The sequence below is a fragment of the Salminus brasiliensis genome, chromosome 17, assembly GCF_030463535.1.
Source record: "Salminus brasiliensis chromosome 17, fSalBra1.hap2, whole genome shotgun sequence".
NCBI classification, from domain to species: domain Eukaryota; kingdom Metazoa; phylum Chordata; class Actinopteri; order Characiformes; family Bryconidae; genus Salminus; species Salminus brasiliensis.
Genome location: NC_132894.1, coordinates 3,014,766 through 3,034,317, shown reverse-complemented (window position 1 = coordinate 3,034,317; position 19,552 = coordinate 3,014,766). Strand labels below are relative to the sequence as shown.

Below are 19,552 nucleotides of genomic sequence, written 5' to 3'. Positions count from 1 at the left end.
AAGTGGCGCATATCTGCATTTGGGCAACAGTGGCAACATCTGAAATTGATTAACCTAGTATTAGTGTGCCAACTATGAAAATAAATTAATATGAGATCTGCTTTACCTGTGTAATACTACTTTGTTTAAGTATGTTATTTTTGTTTTATTAATGTTATTTTAAAAAAAGATATATTTTATCATGATATCTTGGTGCTCCTGGGGGGGGGGCTGGTGGCCGCATAATTCAAGTATGCCCTGGAAACGTTATATATATATATTTATACATACACACACACACATACATACATACATACATACATACAGTATATATATTTAGAGTATATATTTACTTGAGTTTGGCTACATTTAATGCACTGTATGTGATTTAGGAAAGCTTTAAAGCCTTAACATGCATGCATTTTGCATTATAATCAATAGATCGATAATAAAATAAATGTTTTATGCACACTGATTGCGTTTCACATTCTGAAACTACTTAAAATGTTGTAAGGGCTTATCATAAGCACATCAAATATCCAACATAACACGTAAATGTTATATTAGATCTTATTTGGGGTCAGATATAAAAAAGTAAAACTTGAAATATTGGGATTTATAGTCGTCTATCCACTATTTAAGTCAGAGTCTGTATCAGTATATACTTGAAAATCTGGTACCGGTCTCAGTAAGGAAAAGTTGTATCGGTGCATCCCAAGTGGAAATCATGAGCACTTAAAAAGCACTCACCAACTGTACTCATACTACGACAGTAACAGTATTATTATTATTATTATTATTATTATTATTATTTTTGCCTTTTGTCTATTTAGGTTCAATTTGAGCAAAGAAACAAGACAAACACCTGCACCAAACTACAGCAGCAAACAGGGCTTCTGTGTGGAGCCAAATATATTAGTGTCCCTTCTTATTGTCACACTAAATCAGTGCAGAGTCGCTTCACCCACACCTTTTTCCCCAGTGCATTAAGACTGGTGGCCAAGGTCACACAGGCCGGGTTAATGCATCTCGAGCCACAGTCCACTCTCACACACAGACCGCGCCCCTATTCTCTCCAGCTGTGACTGTCAGCGCACTGTGTTTGTAAATGTGTCTGTCGCTTGCACTTTCATCCTCATCTAATAACACCTCAGGAAAAATGAGGGTCTCTCAGGGTCTTCTGCAACGTCACACAGGAGTGAAATGTTTTATGTCCTGTGTGTGTCTTTACTTGTCGAGCTTTATATCACCTGTTCCTTCGCTTAGCTCTCAGTGATCACTGCTAGAACTCCTGTGTGCAAGAACTTCTAAAGCAAATTAAACATCCTCTCATACAAACACACAGCACTTACTTTATCTGGTATATTGGAGGTGCTGAGCTCGGGTAGTCTTCTGGGAGTATGATCTTACACAAAAAAAAGAACAATTATTTTTTATAATAAGTTTATAACAACTAATAATACAAAATGTACATCATTCATGATTTTTATATTTTAGAATTATATTTAGGATGTTTTGTTCAGGCCACACCCCCCATTCAGGCACTTTCAAAGAACACAGGCCTCACCTGAGGTTAAACAAAATGACTTTTAAAATTACATGATCAAAAAAAGAAAATTACCAATACAAAGAAAAATTTGATTTTTTTTTTTACATGTTTGGAAAATGCATCATGAGTGGCTTTATTTAGTGGTTTTTGGATTAGCCACTACAATAAACAAACATAATAATAATAATAATAATAATAATAATAGATGATGATCATAATAACATAACTATTATATATAACAGTGATATTATACTAACAGTCATATAATATAATAATAATAATACAACTATTATTACTACTACTACAAATAATAATGAGTATCACAATATAACTATTATATATAAGTCATATTACAATAACAGTTATATAATATAATAAGTCATATTATATAATAATAACTATTTCAACTGCAAATAATAATAACACAACAACGACAACAATAATAATAAAGTACTACTACCTCTACTACTATCATTATTATGTTATGTCACGTTATTATGATTACTGATGATGGTTATGATTATTATTATTATTATCAATAATAATAATAATACAAATATTATTATTATCAATAATAATAATAATACAAATATTATTACTGTTACTACTAATAGTAACAATAATTACAAAACATATAATCCACAAACCTGCAAACAAGCAGACCATTTGGGCTCATAAATATCATCTGATATTTTGATGCAGAATATTCTCGATGCCTCATCAATCACACACCACTCATCGCCATATATGGAGGAAAGAGCTTCGATCTCTTCGATCTGTGGGAAATTCACACCAGCAAAACACAATCAGCAACTTCTCACCCCTCTTCTTTCAGACACGAGTCTCACCTGAGTCTGGAGCTCACCTGAGTCTGCAGATCACTCGAGTTCTCCACGCGTGTGTCCATTTATTTCTGTCACATTGCTGTGAATGAATCCGCTGACAGTGCCGTGCCTTCTGTCAACACTAAACACACACCAAACACACACTCTCACACACACACACACACTCTCTCACACACACACACACACACACACACTAAACCCTTACTTTCTCTGTGCATGCTGCAGAGCTGACACTGGAGACTATTTCCGGGGTCAAACATGAGCTCTGTCACATGGTCATGATTAAAGGATAAATTACGATTAAAGGAAAGCTAACGTTATAAATTATTATTTTTATTGATGTTATTTTATATACATTAAATATATTTTTCAATATTTATTTATTTATTTACTTGCATCGTAAATAAGCACATTCGACACCCCCATGCCTTGAGTTTGGCTACATTTAATGCACTGCATGTGATTTAGACAAGCCTTAAATGCATACATATTGCATTATAACCAACAGATATGCAGTAAAATCGATGTTTTGTGCACATGTTATGTTTTCACTGATTTTGAAACCACCTAAAATGTTGTAAGGGCTTATCATAAGCACATAATATCATAACACGACATAACCCATAAATGTTATATGTTAAATACAAACATTATTAATACGCCTTTCCCATGCCTGTAATTTCTCATATACTCATGTTCATATACTCATGTTATATAGGACTATATGTGGGTTTAGTATCATGTAATCATTTATTTACCTATTTAATATATATATTTATATGTTTAATTACATGTATTTTTATCTTTATATATTTTGTATTATATAAATGCATTTATATTTGATAGTCATTTATGTTTCACGTAATAATAATAATTTAAAATAAAGTAATAAGCCAAACCCCAAAACTATCCAATCAGATGATGGTATGCAAAACCTCACCGTCTCAGCCAATGGGAGTCAGACGGGTCATGAATTATTAATGAGATGCCAATGTTGTTCTAGTTCATGCGTTGAGGTGGAAAAACATTGAATCTACCAAATCTATCCGTTTAAAGGTTGGAAATAATGGCGACAGCTATTTACCTCGAACACTACCTTGACAGTAAGTACGAGCTCGGGCTTAAAAGGCACGGATTGATTAGAAATGGTTCATTCTTTAGCTAAATGTCTGGGCTGCGCGGCCCAGCGAGAGAACCGAGGTAGCTAGCTTAGCTTAGCTTAGCTTAGCTAATGGCGGCTAAGCTAATCTCGGCTAAAGTCGTAGTGCGAAAACAGGGAGACGGTCTGAAGTTTCTGGATATTTCCCCAGCTTTTACATCACTGACCGGCAAATTCGGATCACATCTAGATAGCTATGTCTACAGATTGTATTATTAGTTAATTCTGAAAGTCTAAAGTGATTAATTTGACACTGTGGGGTTTGAACTGCTAGTTTAGCTTTAGCCGCGTTAGCATAGGCCGGTCTAGGTTAGCTGTAGATAGCTGGCTAATTAGCTCTAGTAAATAAAGGCATGTGCAGGCTGTGTTAAATCACAGTGTATAAGGACTGTGTGAGAGTTATCTAGCTATCTAACTAGTGACTGTTATAATAAAAGAAGGCTAGCTAGCTAAATCAGTCTGGAAAGTATGAGAAATTGGGCTTTATTTGCAGGTACAGGGTCTTAAACCTACACCCAAGTAAAAGTACTGATTTGTTATGGATCATATTTCCAAAACCATTTCAGTGACATTAGAATTAAGAAAGTGTCAGTTAGTTTTGCCCATGGCTTCCATGGTGTCCCCACATATGGATGCCCACCAGGGTCAGTGATGGGACCAGGAGGGTTTAAACATGGGTACCATCTGGGTTGTACACTGCACATGAGGCCTAAATGGGACCCCTGTGAGATTAGGGTGAGCTGTAATGATGGGAAGCCCAAATGGGTCCCAGTAACAACGCGGGTACAAACCTACGCAGAGCCCATGCCCACCTGGAACCCACCTGGAACCCACCTGGAACCCACCTTGCCCACTTTCCACCCATGTGAGCTCCACATGAGCATGCTGGCTGGGAAAATGAGTAGAAGAACCCAAAGAAGGCTGTAAGAAGTACCTAAAAATGACTTGAGTAACATTAAGGAACTACAGTTACATGTACTTTTTAGGACACCCCAGCAATGGTCAGTATAAAAGTGAGGTCGGCTGGACCCAGTCTTCTATTTTAGGTCCAAAGTAAAACGGTGTACCTCAGCCATCAGATGGTGGTGACGATGTATTGCATTTCGTTTAATATTGAAATTCAGCAGAAAAAGTGATTAGTAACTAAATACTACTGTCTAAGATGATCTAAGTAAAGCTCTGTTGTCACAAATATACTTGATTAGAAGTACAAATCCAACACAATTGTGTTTGAGTTTGTGCGAATGGATAAATGTAATTAGTTACTACCCGGCTTTGTTTGTTTGCTATGCTATGTAGGTGTTGTCATGTGACTTGCATGATCGTTGGGCCTTTATTATGTATTTTAAATTAAACTACGCTCTATTTCTTCTCTTCAGGCATTGAAAATTTGCCATGTGAACTTCAGAGAAACTTCACCCTCATGCGGGAGCTGGATAACAGGACTGAAGGTAAGTCTCAAGTCCTGAGGTGCTCAGTCATAGTCAGTTCTGCTGGCAGCTTAGCTGCAAGCTTCCCAAGTTCTTCCCAAGTTCTTCCCAAGTTCTTCCCAAGTTCTTCCCAAGTTCTTCCCAAGTTCTTCCCTGTATTGTGCCTCAGTAAAAGCTTTATGAAGGGGCAACAATGTATATTCTTTTAATTAGATGCTCAATATTTAGGACAATCTAGGCAGTTGCAACAGGCTATATCTGTCTGACCCTTTAACCTCTAGGCTATTAGTATCTCTAGAAAGTCTGCATTCCTGGTACACCTAATCCCCCATCTGCTCATACTCAATTTTCACACGTTAACCAATCTAATATTCAGCAAACTGACAAAGATACAGTATTTGAGCGTGTTGTTCTTCCTCCAATATGTTAGAAAAGAAGGGAGAGATTGATAAGCTTGCAGAAGAGTACATCACAAATGTACGGAACCTGGCATCCGAGCAGAGGGTGGAGCACCTGCAGAAGATCCAGAGCGCCTACAGCAAATGTAAAGAATACAGCGATGACAAAGTGCAGCTTGCTATGCAGACATATGAAATGGTGAGTGACCGCATACTGATTTTTTTGTTTGTTTTCCAAAGCAGCAGCTATACTTTATTATATTTTAAGAAATGCTGATGCTTTCTAGGTTGACAAGCACATCCGGAGACTGGACGCAGACCTGGCGCGCTTTGAGAATGAGCTAAAGGAGAAGCTGGATGTTGGTGGCTATGAGAGTCCAGACAGTAGAGCACTGAAAAGTAAGCTAGTAGTTGGTACAACCACCTGCTTTCTAGGAGATGTTGTGGAATGGACATGTCGGATGACTAATTGCACAAACTAGGATCAGCTGTCCTAGTTTCAGCATTAAGAATCCTTCCATGAAAGGCACTTTTCTCTAAAGCCAGACTTTAGAGATGCTTAGCCGTTTCATTTCTGTATGAAATCATACTGGCATGCAGTTCTGTTACCACAAATGACTAGGTAGCTGAAATTTTTGGCATTGGGTTAGACGAGCAGGCTCTCATTTTATCTCAGTCTGATATTGTCTAGGAGCTTTGATTTTAAAAGATTACTTCCACTGATTACTTTTAACAAAGCATAACAAATGTTTTGTGTTTTTTTTTTTTTTTTTTTTTTTTTTTTTTTTTCTTTCTTTCTTTTTTCCAAACAGAAGGAGGTGGGCGAGGGCTTAAGGAAAAGCGCGGACCCAAAGGCAGAGGAAGAAAATGCTCAGACGATGACTCACCCCGAAAGAAGAAAATGAAAAACAGGTTAAAATTCTGAAGAAGAAAAAAATATATTTATAACAAAAAACATTATATTTATATTTAGTTTATCTTAATAACTAGATGTTATACTGGTGCACAGTTTCAGGCCCAAGTTGCAGTTTCCATTTTAAGGTTAAGAATATATATAAAAATTTATATTGTGTGAAAGTGTCGGAACTGTACAGGGCTTTAGTTATACATTACACAGGGCAAGGTTCCCCAAAGCATTGTTAAATGATAAAGAGAGAGATAGCATCACACAACTACCTCTCTCTCTACCTTTATTACTTTACATAAAGGTTTAACACAGATTTAGAAATAAGGAACACAGTCCAACATTCTCTACATCCTTAAGATTTTTGTTTCTTCTTCTTTTCTCAGCCCTGAATTCTCAGAGTCTCTCCTACCGGTTCACCCGTCAGATGTCCTCGACATGCCAGTGGATCCCAATGAGCCCACATACTGTTTGTGCCACCAAGTGTCGTATGGAGAAATGATCGGCTGTGACAACCCAGATGTAAGAGTAGTGCATAACTACTTCTTTCTTTTTGTTTAATGCTGGAAAGAAAAACTCTAAGGCCTCCTGGCATTAACATGCATCCTGGGTAATCTAATCGTAAGTGACCAGCACTTGGGTCAAAGAAGCGTCAATAATCTGATCACTCAAACAAAGGTGGTCAGAGATGCATATGACCACATTATTTTTTTGTATTGTCTCAATGACACTGTCCCAGACAGCAAAGCCCCACCCTCATCAGCCGTGTCACTGCACCAGCTGGACAATACATAAATACTCTCTCAGTTAATTCATAAGTTGGGCTAAATGGGAAGTGTGTGTGTGTGTGTGTGTGTGTGTGTGTGTGTGTGTGTGTGTGTGTGTGTGTGTGTGTGTGTGTGAAATGCGAGAAATCAGGTCACAAGCAGTCACAAAAGACATGTTTAAAACGGCAGGTGTAAACAGCTATGCGTTTTGGCAGTAATCTGTGATTGGATCGCATGTTAATATCCTGTGTAAAAGGGCCTTAAAGCATATTGCGCTACTTGGTGGCATCTAAATAACATATCATTTACTTCCTTCCCTTTTGTGAACAGTGTCCCATTGAGTGGTTTCACTTCGCTTGTGTGGATCTCACAACAAAACCCAAAGGGAAATGGTAGGTCATTCATATTCTGAATATGCAGTTTGCACTGGTGCAAAAGAGAACAGAAAGTCATGGATTTAATAAGATATCTATACATTGACACTAATCTGTTTTTTATTGTCTAGGTTTTGTCCGCGGTGCACCCAGGATCGGAAGAAAAAATAAGATTTCCAAATCTCTTACTTTTATACATAAGTATATAAATGTATTTTGTCTATGTGGTAAAATAGGATATGTACAGTATATATATTATACTTTCTATATGATTATGATAAAGGAAAAGAGGGTCACAACAAAACAATTTATTTTTTTGATGTACTTGAAACGTGTCAATTTTGTTAATTCAAAAGCTGATTTATTCTTGTGCTGCAAGTAATCCCGCATCTATTTTATGCATTTAATTTTATGTCGAGATTTATGATGAGAAGTGAAAGCTTATCTTATATGTATATCCCCTTCTACTGAAAATGTAGTGTAGGCTTTCTTGCTATATGAACTCCAAGCACCAAAATTATTACTCTATTACTTTTATTTGACATATTTACGTTTGTGTTATTACTGCTGCACAGAATATTCACAGCAAGACTGAGGTCTCGCGTTTAGTTTAAGGAAATGTCAAAGATGCCAAGTGCAGCTGTACTGCTGGATGTAGGATTTATTATTTTAGTAGTTTTTTGTTTGTTTGTTTGTTTGTTGTTTTTTAAAGAAAAAAAATACTTGCACTATGAAGTGACTACTTCTGTAACTCCGTCCAGATGAACAGCAGCTCATGATACATGACATTTTGCTAACTTATAAGCCTTTGTCTCCATCTCTGAATGTATATTAATAGTAATAATGATGTTTTGGCAGTATCTGCCACCTTCTCTAGCAGCTTCGATGCACTTTCAGTAGAATGATTGATTGATTGATTGATTCTGTTTCGCACCACGAGCAAGGCCTGTATTCGGCTCGGTGTCTCAGAGTGGGCCTAGTGACTGATTGGCTGCCCGGATGTGATTGGTAAGGTGGTCTTCAATGAAGCTGAGGACCAAACCTAAAACGCCAAAGACGGAGAATCTGTGGTCATTCATGTGGTGTTTTCTGGTGTTGGATTTGAAGTACACTATATGTCCAAAAGTTTGTGGACACCCCTTGTAATGGATACATTCAGCTGCTTTAAGTTACATCCGTTGCTGACACAGATGTGCTAATGCACACAACACACACACATATGCACAGCTTGTCTAGTCACTGTAGGGAAGTACTGCCAATAGATTAGGACTCTCTAGAGCAGATCAGTATGGACCTATTGCCAGGCGTGGGCTTGAGGAGTATAAAGCCCCCTTCCAGCATTGAGCTGTGGAGCAGTGGAAGAACTGTGTTCTCTGGAATGATGATGGTGCTCCATCTAGTATGTTGGAGATGATGTGGGGCAGTAATCCTCAAACATCCAAACCTCATTAATGTTCTAGTGGCTGAATGCAATCAAATCCTCACAGCAGCCCTTTTCAAAAATCTAATAGGGAAAAAGTCTTCTTCCCTTGACAGTAGAGACAGGATAATTTCTTTCTCTTTAATAGCCTTGATTTCAGAAGACCCAATGAATGAGCAGGTGTCCCAAAACTTTTGTCCATATAGTGTAGGTCAACTTAGACACACAGAGTGAGGTATTTCCCTGACGATTTATGTAATTTCTTAAAAATATATTAAACGATTCTATAGAAGAGCCATTTTTCTCTCAAAACAAAATTTAAAAAGTGGTTCTTCTGTGGCATCACTCCAAAAAAAAAAAAAAAAAACCTTGACCCTGTTTACACCTGGTCACTTCATGTGACCAGTATCTGGATTGCATCCTGATAAGCTTTTAGCCACATGCATTTACACTGGGTCGTCAAATCCTCCCAAAGTCTCTGATTAATCGGACTGAAATCCAATCACCGTGTGGGACGGAACATGCAAATGCATTTCGGACCTCCTCCTGAAGTGGTCTGAGTGATGGGATTAGTATCTGGTACAAATGAGCCTCAGATGTGTCTCAAGTCTCAACCTGCGGATTAATGTGGCCCAGCCTGATCCAGATACCATCCTGATCTTCAGGATACATGAAGTGACCAGGTGTAAACCAGGTCAGGTTTTTTTTAGGAGTGTATGTAGAGCTATGACCACTGATCTTGGATCACTACTACTATTCTGAGATGCTTTATGACTTCTATGAATGATGATTTTAGCAGGAATTCTTAGCAAAGTGGTCTCAAGCCTTTGGTGGGATCCAGGAGAACAGGAATCTCATGCCATTTGTGACCAGTCGCTGTAACGTAAAAAAAAAAATGAAGCACAGACATACCAGTGGATCTACCAAAGTGAGATTAGGTGGTGTTAGCACTGATGTACGCTACACTGCTGTTGTATTACCTTGTAATGCCTGATGATTTTATTGTGATAATTGTGGAATTACATTTATATTGTACTGCATTACTGCTGGTCCTGCATGGCTCTCCTTCCAACCGTACACAACCATATTACTGAAGCCGTCTTTTCCAAAACGTATCCTTCAATCAGCTGGTAGATAGACAGACATAACGTATGACAATCAGCACTGTTCCTTTGCTGTTTTCTTCTGGTTCATCACAACATGGACGTTCTGCTGAGAACCAAACATCTACTGTGAAATGATTTCATAAATTTTATTGATGTTCCTTGTTATGTGGGCTAGTCGTTCAGTACAGATTTTCTTAAAAACCAAAAAAAATAAATATTTAGCAATATTCCTGCAAGGTGTCTAGTGTCGTTTTTCAAATGTGACGTGCAAATGTCCAGATTGGGCTCGTATCGGTTGGCTTTGACCCTCCTCAAGCATTTTAGCACATGGATGACTCTTAAATGGTCGGGCAAGCATCACACTTTGGGAAACTGGCCCCAGAACAATTAGAATGAGCTGAAATGGGGGTGTTACAGGGTGGTTGGGTTGGGTTTGTGGATTCATGCTGTCAACACCAAATTCTGACCCCACCATCTGTAAGCCTTTGTAGAAATCAAGATCCATCAGAGAAAGCTGCATCTCTCCAGTCTTCAACTGGCCAGTGCAGGTGAGCCTGTGCTGAGCCACTGCAGCCTCAGCTTTCTGGTCTTGGCTGACCGAGGAGGAACCCGATGTGGCCTTCTGCTGCTGTAGGTCACCCTCCTCAAGGTTGGGCTTGCTGCTGTGCTTTCTGAGATGCTTACCGCAGTTGTACAGACTGGTTATCTAAGTTACCATGGCAACAATGCCCATGCTGAAGCTAGCTCACGTCGGTGACTGTAATGTAAGCCTAAAAGGCTCCTGTGAGTAAGTGTAGACAATGTGGACTTTACATACAGTACAATGTCCAGGTGGGTCTGTGGTCCGTTAAAACTCGTCATCTGACTGGTCCTCATCCCAGCTACAGGTTTCTCGTACGCTGTTTTGGGGAAATTCAATCTCGAGGTCGTACACAAAGTCCGGATCATCCTTGTGGCGGCGGTTACGTTCAAAGAGAACGTCCATCTGGGCCTTCCTCCGGTTCAGCTCTTCGTCGTTGAGCTTGTTGAGGTCTTCTTCACGTGAGTCAGGGCCCCGCTGTGCAGATAGACTCTCCTCCACGGTGAGACCCCGCAGGTGGTCACGAAGGACCAGGTGTAGTCTCTCCAGCTGTGCCAAAGGAACAGACTCCAGGTAGGTGCTGTGACGGGCATGGTGCTTCAGTCTCTCCGCTGCCCTGCTGCAGTCTGGTGGAGGAAGAGAAAAGGAACGTTGGAGATGGTAAAATAGTGTGAAATAATGTTTTTTCCGACCATCAGACCCCCCACCCACCACCACCCATAACAGACCAGCTGCACACCCTCATACCACTGTTACCTGTCTAATGACCATGATAAAACCTAAATGGACTATTAATATTAATATCACCACTATTAACTATCTGCTGTATCTGGTTTGGTAATTTTTTTTATCAATAATTAATAAATAGTTCTGATCAGAGGAGGATGGGTCGAGTCCCCCTTGTGAGTCTTGGTTCCTCCCAAGGTTTCTTCCTCCAGCTCTGAGGGAGGTTCTCCTTGCCACTGTCTCCGTTGGGACTCACTGGGGGTCTTTGATCCTTCATGTCTTACGTTATTTTTAGCTTTTTTTGTCTCTGTCTTTTATTAATTACTAATTATGTAAAGCTGCTTTGTGACGACAACAGTTATAAAAAGCTATGCAAATAAATCTGACTTGACTTGACTAATTGCTGCCTAAAACTCTAAATGACTTTATTTACATTTTAACCATTTAATTATTCTGAATGTTCTTTTTTTTAATGAATAAATTAGTTAATTAAATAAATTAGTACCTACTCACCCCTTCGTAGGAGGATAAGGACTTAACATATGATACATGCAAAACCAGCCATTGCTTCTTTTCAGGCAGCCAACACGCTCTGAGGAAGGGGCCGGGTCCCTGGCTCTGCCACACTAGCTAGCCACTAGCCACAATTGCTTAAGCGTGAGAAAGGAAAAGAGCACTGCCAATTGTGCTCTCTCAGACTCCAACCACTGATGGCAAAGCACCATGGTTCAGGATTCGAACTTGCGGCCCCTGGGCCATAGTGGAAGCATATCAGACCACCTAAACCACTCTGAGCCCCCTGTATACTCCTCGAATTTCCTTTAAACCTTAGAGAAGCAAATAGCAACGTTGGGCAAGAGTCCTAACACTAAATTCTCCTTCTCGTTTAATGTGATTCAAATGTACCCTGGTTTAGAGCATCAGCCAAGCTACATTGTTAGTGTAATGCAAATATATATATATATATTTATTTATTTAAATGGATTAACAAGCCCTCCCTGAGTTAAAATGGGTGTGTTACAGCAGGGGATACACTAACAGCAGGGGTTCAGTTTAAACAACAAACCTGAAAACTGTGAGAAGTTCCTCACTGGTATCACTCGTTTCCGGATCTTTTTCGTAGCTTCATTTTCATATATGACAATAATCGAAGGGGGCGCAAACGTCACCCCACACTTCTTCGCCTTTACAGACATAATGTATCATCTGAACTCTTCCCTCGGGAACAGTGATGTTACCTGTAAGAGGAAAGAAGGTGTTATTTTTAAGGGACGTGAGGTAATACTAACCGGACGACATGGTAAAAAATATTATATCACGATACATGTAATCACATACTAAAATCATCAGTATCAGATTCTTATAAACTACTATTCAGATCCTCTCCTAAACTGAATACAGTGATTTATACTCTATTAACATCTGCTGCTCTTCATCTAATGAACCCAGTCTAATTACACTGTTAGTAATGAAACCTGCAGCTGATCAGTGTTTATTAAGCTCTAACAATATCATCAATAAGTATATTGCCTATCAAGATAAAAATAAAAAATTTATCATGATACAATAAAATATCGTCATATTGCCCAGCTCTAGCTAGACGATTACAGAAGTATAATACAGCATTATAGACAGCTGATAGTGTCTTAAAGTGTTTCTATACATGTTTACATTTTATGAGGTTCTTTATAAACTTTACAAACTCAACAAATTCTAAACACTAATGTTTATCTCTTTAAGTAGGATACTATCCATTACTATCCTGCAGACGATACAGAAAAAAAGATGTATGCACTCAAATTCCTAGTTTTTGGACTTTAACGGTAGAGATTGTAATTTTAATAAGGCTAAAGAAAGTATATAAATACTATAGAAACTACATTGTATTTATATAGTATATTTATATATACTGTATATGAATGTGGTTTACTAAGTTTTCATATTTTATAAGGGTCTTTACAAACTTTTCAACAAATTCTAAACCCTAATGTTTAAGTGGGATACTATCCATTACTATCCTACAGGTGATACAGAAAAAGATGTATGCACTCAAATTCCTAGTTTTTGGGCTTTAACGGTAGAGATTGTAATTTTAATACTGGGTTTCGATCCAGTATCAGCAGAAAATGCAAGAAAAGAGAAACTAATTCTATTCTCTAACCTGAAAAATAAAAACAAGAACTGCTTGTAAAACTGCAGAATTTAGAAAAGTAAGGTGAACATAATTAAACAAAAACATGGTAATGTAAGTAAGGGTGAGGAAGTTTTCTAAAAAAGTATATAAATACTATATAAATTATTTATATATACTATATATGACTGTGGTTTACCACGTTTTTATATTTTATGAGGGTCTTTATAAACTTTACAAACTTTAACAAGTTCTAAACACTAATGTTTATCTCTTTAAGAGGGATACTATCCATTACTATCCTGCAGACGATACAGAAAAAAAGATGTATGCACTCAAATTCCTAGTTTTTGGACTTTAACGGTAGAGATTGTAATTTTAATACTGGGTTTTGGTCCAGTACCAGCAGAAAAGACAAGATTGGATTTTGATGGAAAAGAGAAAGTGATTCTATTCTCTAACCTGAAAAAATTTAGCCTGAAAAAGCAAGAATTGCCTGTAAAACTGCAGAATTTAGAAAAGTAAGGTGAACATAATTAAACAAAAACATGGTAATGTAAGTAAGGGTGAGAAAGATATATAAGGCTAAAGAAAGTATATAAATACTATAGAAACTACATAGTATTTATATAGTATATTTATATATACTGTATATGACTGTGGTTTACTAAGTTTTTAGATTTTATGAGGGTCTAAACCTTAATGTAAGGTAGTAATGTATGTAAGGGTGAAGAAGATATATATATATAAACTATATAGTATTTATATAGCTTGTATATTTATATATACTGTATATGACTGTGGTTTTCCAAGTATTTAGATTTTATGAGGGTCTTTACAAACTTTAACAAGTTCTAAACCCTAATGTTTATCTCTTTAAGTGCAACACTATCTATTACTAACTCAGGGGTGCAATGAAATGTAAGTAACAGGTGAATTCAGTCAGAGGAGCCCCGCAGACAGAAGCCCCTCATAGACACAGCCGGCCCTCACAGCAGCTCACACTGCGCGTCTCTACTGGTAGCTAGGCAACGCCTACAACTCCCATTAGCCGTCAGAGCTGTACAGTCTGCAGCCTCACGTACCTTCAGCTCTCCTCAATTAAGCGAACCCGGCGCACAAACTTTGCGTTTATGCTTTAATAAAAAGGAGAAATAAAGGAGTTATTCTTGCAGCTCGGTTGTTTCTTCTTCATATATGAACCCCGCAGCATTGCAGCGCTGACGCTTCCACTAGCGCCCGCTATCGCCCCGGTCCGGCGGAACGCGGAAACACACGGCGGAGGAAAGGGCATCGTAGCATGAGCAGAGCATGATAACATGATAACTTTATATTTTGCCCTCATTGTTTTCTGTTTAATCCCTTGCGGAGACTCACATACAGGTAAAAAAAAATATTCTACAGACCGTCTCATGAAAATAGAGCTGAAATACGCAGCGCTAGCTTTGTCTAATCCAGCGCTGGTGCTGATAGCTGGTCAGTTAGATAGATAGTGCTAGCTAACTACTGTCGTCTCTTTGCTGATCTACAAGTTTTTAGGAGTGTAACGATTCAAATACTTACAGATGGGACGATTTTGGATTTTGTGGTCAAGATTCAGATTTTGATCATTTCTATGTCGAAGTTAGTTCGAGTTATACAGAACTTTTATTATGTACTACACAGCGCTGGGTGGCTCATTTTTCAAAATAAAAGTCGCATCTAAGCTGCAGACGAGACAGAAAAAGATCACTCAAATTCCTAGTTTTTTGGCTTTAAAGGTAGAGATTGAAATTTTATTATTGGGTTTTGGTCCAATATCAACAGAATATGCAAGATTGAATTTTGATGGGAAAGAGAAAGCGACCCTGTTCTTTAACCTGAAAAAATATAGCCTGAAAAAGAAAAATTTAGAAAAGTAAGGTGATAACATAATAATAATAAAAAAACATGGTTATGTAAGTAAGGGTGGGGAAATTTTCTAAAAAGTATATAAATTCTATATTAACTATTTATATATACTATACTATATGAGAGAGTGAGAAGTGTATAGGTGGCTGTACTGAACTCGTTACACTCTTTTTAATTTACCTGTATTTATTTATTTATTTATTTATTTATTTATTTATTTATTTATTTTAGATGAGATCATCTGTAGTTTTGCACCTTCATGGTTGGAATCAGTGGTCCTGTCAGTGAACGTCGGAAAAAGAGGATTCCACAGGTAACACAGCAGTCAGTGTGTACAAATGTGGTCTGTAAAGACTGTAAGTACGGACACACTTATAGATGAACATGACTGGCTTTTGGAAGCATGTAATCAGTGTGTATATCTATGGACATGTCGTTCTGCCATCTGTCCTTCAGAGAGCTGATGTATGAGGTTAAGCATGACCCCACACCTCATTTCATCAAGACTCTGCTGGTTCAGAGATTGCCCAGCGGAGTTTACATGGACCAGTATCAGCTTGCGTCTCTGAAGGAGGACACAGGATTAGAGGTGACATAATTACGATAATATAATTTTTGTATTGATAGATTTTCTGTAATATGTAAAATTATATATATATATATATATATATATCTCATTATATATCTCAATTGTCCTGTATACTTTAGAATGTGTTACATTTCAATTACCAAATGTAACCAGAAAAATCAAATTTATAGAATTTGTACATTACCCTGATTGTAATTGGCTGGCCAACACATATCTGCTGTCCACAGTTTACGTAATATTTTCTTTTCTTTTTTTTTTTTTTTTAATAAACCAAGAGACTTGGGTGACCAAGACATCCTTTACAGGTTAGCTACATTAGCCTCATAGCTCCAGACACCAAATATTGTTGGTCCATCTACTACACTTGGGGCAAGGAGCAAATTTTGTAAATTAGATTTTTTCATGAAACGTTCCTTTAATCTAATGAGGTCCCTCTCAGAATTAAATGATCATTCTTGAATGTGTTTTTAATTATTTTGATTATATTGCATTTTGTGTAAGCTAGCAAGTTAACTACTGTTGTCTCTTTGCAGATCTACTACTTTTTAGAGGTGTGACGATTCAAATATTTATTTTCAGATTTATTATCAATATTTTCTATGTTAAAATTCTTTTGATTTATACAGGACTCTTATTATGTACTACATCTTGTTTTTTTTTCGTTTTTTTTTTCAAAATAAAAGTTTGCAAAGTCTGTCATAAACGAAACTGAAATCTTATAACAGTGCATCTGAGCTGTAAACAATACAGAAATAGATAGGATGCACTTAGATAGAGCATAGCACACGTGTGTGCATGCGTATGAAGTTTGATTATTCAGAGTAGTAACCAAAATGAAATCAGCTTGCATATTAAAAGGTGTGTGTGTGTGTGTGTGTGTGATAGGTACTTCTGGATTCAGCTGTTAGTCTTGAAGATCCAGCCTATGTCTCCCCTGCTTTCTCTGCACTGGTCTATCTCAGCCCAGCAGCAGGAATGCTACAGGCAGCAGTTCCTGTCCATGGTCGGTACCACAGGCCGTCCGGTTCAGGTGGATGGGAGCGAGTTACCATAGAGAGGCCGAGGCTGTTGCTTCGTGCAGAAAGCTGTGAGTATAGAAAGCTCAAAACATGGAACTCCACTGATGTTTCAGCAGTTCTGTAGAATTAAGTTGTCAGTGGTGCTGAATGCACCCATATGTCCTGTTTAGGTGTTTATTTACGCTTCTCAAAGCTACATCCCCGAATGCCTTTACATGATACATTTACAGATATGCAGTTTCATACCTGAGACATTGTTCTCAGACTAATTAAGATTGAAGTTTTGGCCTTGAATGATTATACGGGCAACTGCGAGGCAGCGACAACAACTGAATCGTTGGGTTTTCACTTTAAAAGTCCCTTGACCCAACAAAGAAAGCCTCAATAACTGCATTTGAAACGTATTAATAATGATTCTCTCTCTTCTTTGAGGCAGGTGCAACAGAAACACTACTCACTGATCTACCTCACAGGGTGGTTAAAGCTCCTTGCACTGTCCACAACCAGAGTCTGTGCTCCTGGCTGGAGATTCAGACATTACAGGTATGAGCGAACAAGCAGATTTCCATCTAACGGAGTCTGAGTACAGTTCTGCCGGGCTCACAAATAGCTTCACGCTGAGCAGGATTAATATTTTATCAAATCAAATCTACTGAAGTTTATTTGTATGGCATTTTTTTTACAGCTGACATTTGTCGCAAAGGAAGTACAGATACATGAAGTGCAAAATAGAATCAGAACAACACAATAAATACCATAAATACAGCAAACACTGGACACGGTAATCTGACAGGACAGTGCAGCGCAGACCCAGCACTCACTCACACAGTGCTGAATGTGTGTGGGGAGGATAAGGTGCAGAGGTGTGTAACAGGCCATGAGACATGGCTATACACAGTCGGCTTATAACATACCTAAACACAGCAGCTGCTGAGCTAGAAGAGAACAGTCCTTATGTATTACATTGTTTAGCAAAAAACTACATAACAAATGAATGAATCCTATAGCTAATTACTGCTATTATTACTATTATGATATCATTACTAATATTATTACTAGCACTGCAGCTCAGCACATCGGTGATCATATCCGTACACGCATGCTTAAGAATAGAAAAGGGAAGTGAGACAGTGTTAATGTGACTTTATATCATGAATTATTCATTAATAAGTGGTTGTGATCAGAGGAGGATGGGTCCCCCCTTTTGAGTCTTACAAGGTTCCTCCTAAGGTGTCTGCCTCCAGCTCTGAGGGGGGTTCTCCAGCCATGGTGGTCTTTGGCTGCTCTCTTGGGGTCACACATTTTCTGTAAAGCTGTCAGGCTGTAAACATTATAAAATACATTTTTTACTTCATTTCAACATTTCAAAGTTTCCGTTCCTATGTTTAAACTTCTTTAATTACAGCATAATAATAATAATAATAATAATTATTATTATTATTATTATTATTAATTATATTAATGTTCCCTTTACTGCACAAATGCCATTGTGCTTGTAGTTAGGTACGCATACAGTAGATCACTGACCATATATGTATAATTGTGTGTGTGTGTGTGTGTGTATATATATATATATATATTTATTATGTTTTTCTTTAACACCTACTGTCCCACCACATGTTCTTATGTTATAGGTATCAGGCTCAGTGAGTCTAGAGCTTCCAGTGGGGGATTTGTCCCTGGCTGGTCCGGTCTGTGCAGGAACAGTGCTGGCAACCCTTCTGTGCTGCGCTCTACTCTTCAGAAGTATCTGGAAGCATGGCATCTTTTGAAGTTGGAGGACAACATGGCAGCAAACAGAAAATATTTACATGTGGTCACATGTGGTCCACACCAAACAAAATCACATGTTTAGTTCCAAAATCTGTTTTGGGTAATTGACTGTTTTGGGTGGAAGGCAGTCAATTAAAGACAGTATTTAATCCACAGTACTGGGTACCAGCATTGGAGACTTTTATAAATAATTGGGGGGCCCACTGCTCATTTTTCTTATTTTATTCCTGTACAGTTTTTATAGATATTTTTGTAATTTATTTTATGAGTCACTGTACAAAGTAAAAGTCTGCTGTGTGAACTGTTTATCTTCTTCTACATGTGACTGCAATTGTTAAATAAAGCTCCCACTGCAAAGGACTGAAAGGACTACTACTCGACCTCTGTAAACAGCGTGTAAACGGGCAGACAAACAAATCGCAATGCCTCATAGGTAATAGAATAATATTTGAGTGTTATTTTGACCAAGCTTCAGAAAGGTCCACCATGCTTCTTCTTAATAATGTGAGCCAAGAGAATTTGCATGGTGTAGAATTGCCTTAAAACTGATAGAACTGCAGTAAAACTTTTGTAGCACATCCAGCATCTATCAGCATAGGAAATAACATTTTAGACAAATTTTAGTATAAAAATAAGTATAAAATAGTATAGTATAAAATATAAGTAAGTATATAGTAGTTTAATATAAAATATAAGTAATATGGATGCTGTCATTAAAGAAAAAACAGATTTAAATAAATAAAAACAAAAAGATTTCATTACTAAAAGTGAAGGTTAGTGAGGTTACAGCACGCTTGTCTCCGGGTTTTAAATAAAGATAAGTGTGGATAAAATTAAGCTTGATTTGATTGAGATTAAATAATCAAAATATGCACAACAGCCTCCTGTCCTGATCAATTTCCTCCTACGGAGC

The 19,552-nt window shown here is 37.7% G+C and overlaps 4 protein-coding genes across 6 annotated transcripts in view; 2 read left to right on the top strand and 2 right to left on the bottom strand.

The window, feature by feature from the left end:
• Positions 1–2,578, bottom strand: part of impact (impact RWD domain protein) — a 56,760-nt gene extending 54,182 nt beyond the window's left edge. The window contains exons 1-3 of one of the 2 annotated variants that reach the window (XM_072660003.1): positions 2,394–2,578; positions 2,176–2,304; positions 1,332–1,384 (exon numbers count right to left, since the gene is read on the bottom strand). In XM_072660003.1, the coding sequence (XP_072516104.1) occupies positions 1,332–1,384; positions 2,176–2,304; positions 2,394–2,435 (224 nt within the window). In that variant the 5' untranslated portion in view covers positions 2,436–2,578. The remainder of the gene's footprint in view (positions 1–1,331; positions 1,385–2,175; positions 2,305–2,393) is intronic. The other variant, XM_072660002.1, reaches the window with a different exon arrangement.
• A 772-nt stretch (positions 2,579–3,350) lies between these two features.
• Positions 3,351–10,167, top strand: ing5a (inhibitor of growth family, member 5a). The gene is made up of 8 exons (XM_072660005.1): positions 3,351–3,476; positions 4,912–4,983; positions 5,393–5,559; positions 5,648–5,759; positions 6,173–6,272; positions 6,651–6,786; positions 7,362–7,423; positions 7,537–10,167. The coding sequence occupies exons 1-8, from the start codon at positions 3,440–3,442 to the stop codon at positions 7,574–7,576; spliced, it is 726 nt and encodes a 241-aa protein (XP_072516106.1). The 5' UTR covers positions 3,351–3,439; the 3' UTR covers positions 7,577–10,167.
• cep19 (centrosomal protein 19) lies at positions 10,064–14,992 on the bottom strand. Of its 2 annotated transcripts, none has more exons than XM_072660008.1 (3): positions 14,932–14,992; positions 12,304–12,475; positions 10,064–11,137 (listed from the first exon to the last, which is right to left on the bottom strand). In XM_072660008.1, the coding sequence occupies exons 2-3, from the start codon at positions 12,431–12,433 to the stop codon at positions 10,779–10,781; spliced, it is 489 nt and encodes a 162-aa protein (XP_072516109.1). In that variant the 5' UTR covers positions 12,434–12,475; positions 14,932–14,992; the 3' UTR covers positions 10,064–10,778. The 2 variants fall into 2 exon arrangements, with proteins under 2 accessions (XP_072516109.1, XP_072516108.1); XM_072660007.1 differs by lacking the exon at positions 14,932–14,992 and adding an exon at positions 14,454–14,550.
• pigx (phosphatidylinositol glycan anchor biosynthesis, class X) lies at positions 14,631–18,999 on the top strand. The gene is made up of 6 exons (XM_072660006.1): positions 14,631–14,751; positions 15,490–15,571; positions 15,715–15,847; positions 16,733–16,934; positions 17,303–17,409; positions 18,501–18,999. The coding sequence occupies exons 1-6, from the start codon at positions 14,688–14,690 to the stop codon at positions 18,636–18,638; spliced, it is 726 nt and encodes a 241-aa protein (XP_072516107.1). The 5' UTR covers positions 14,631–14,687; the 3' UTR covers positions 18,639–18,999.
• The last annotated feature ends 553 nt before the right edge of the window (positions 19,000–19,552 follow it).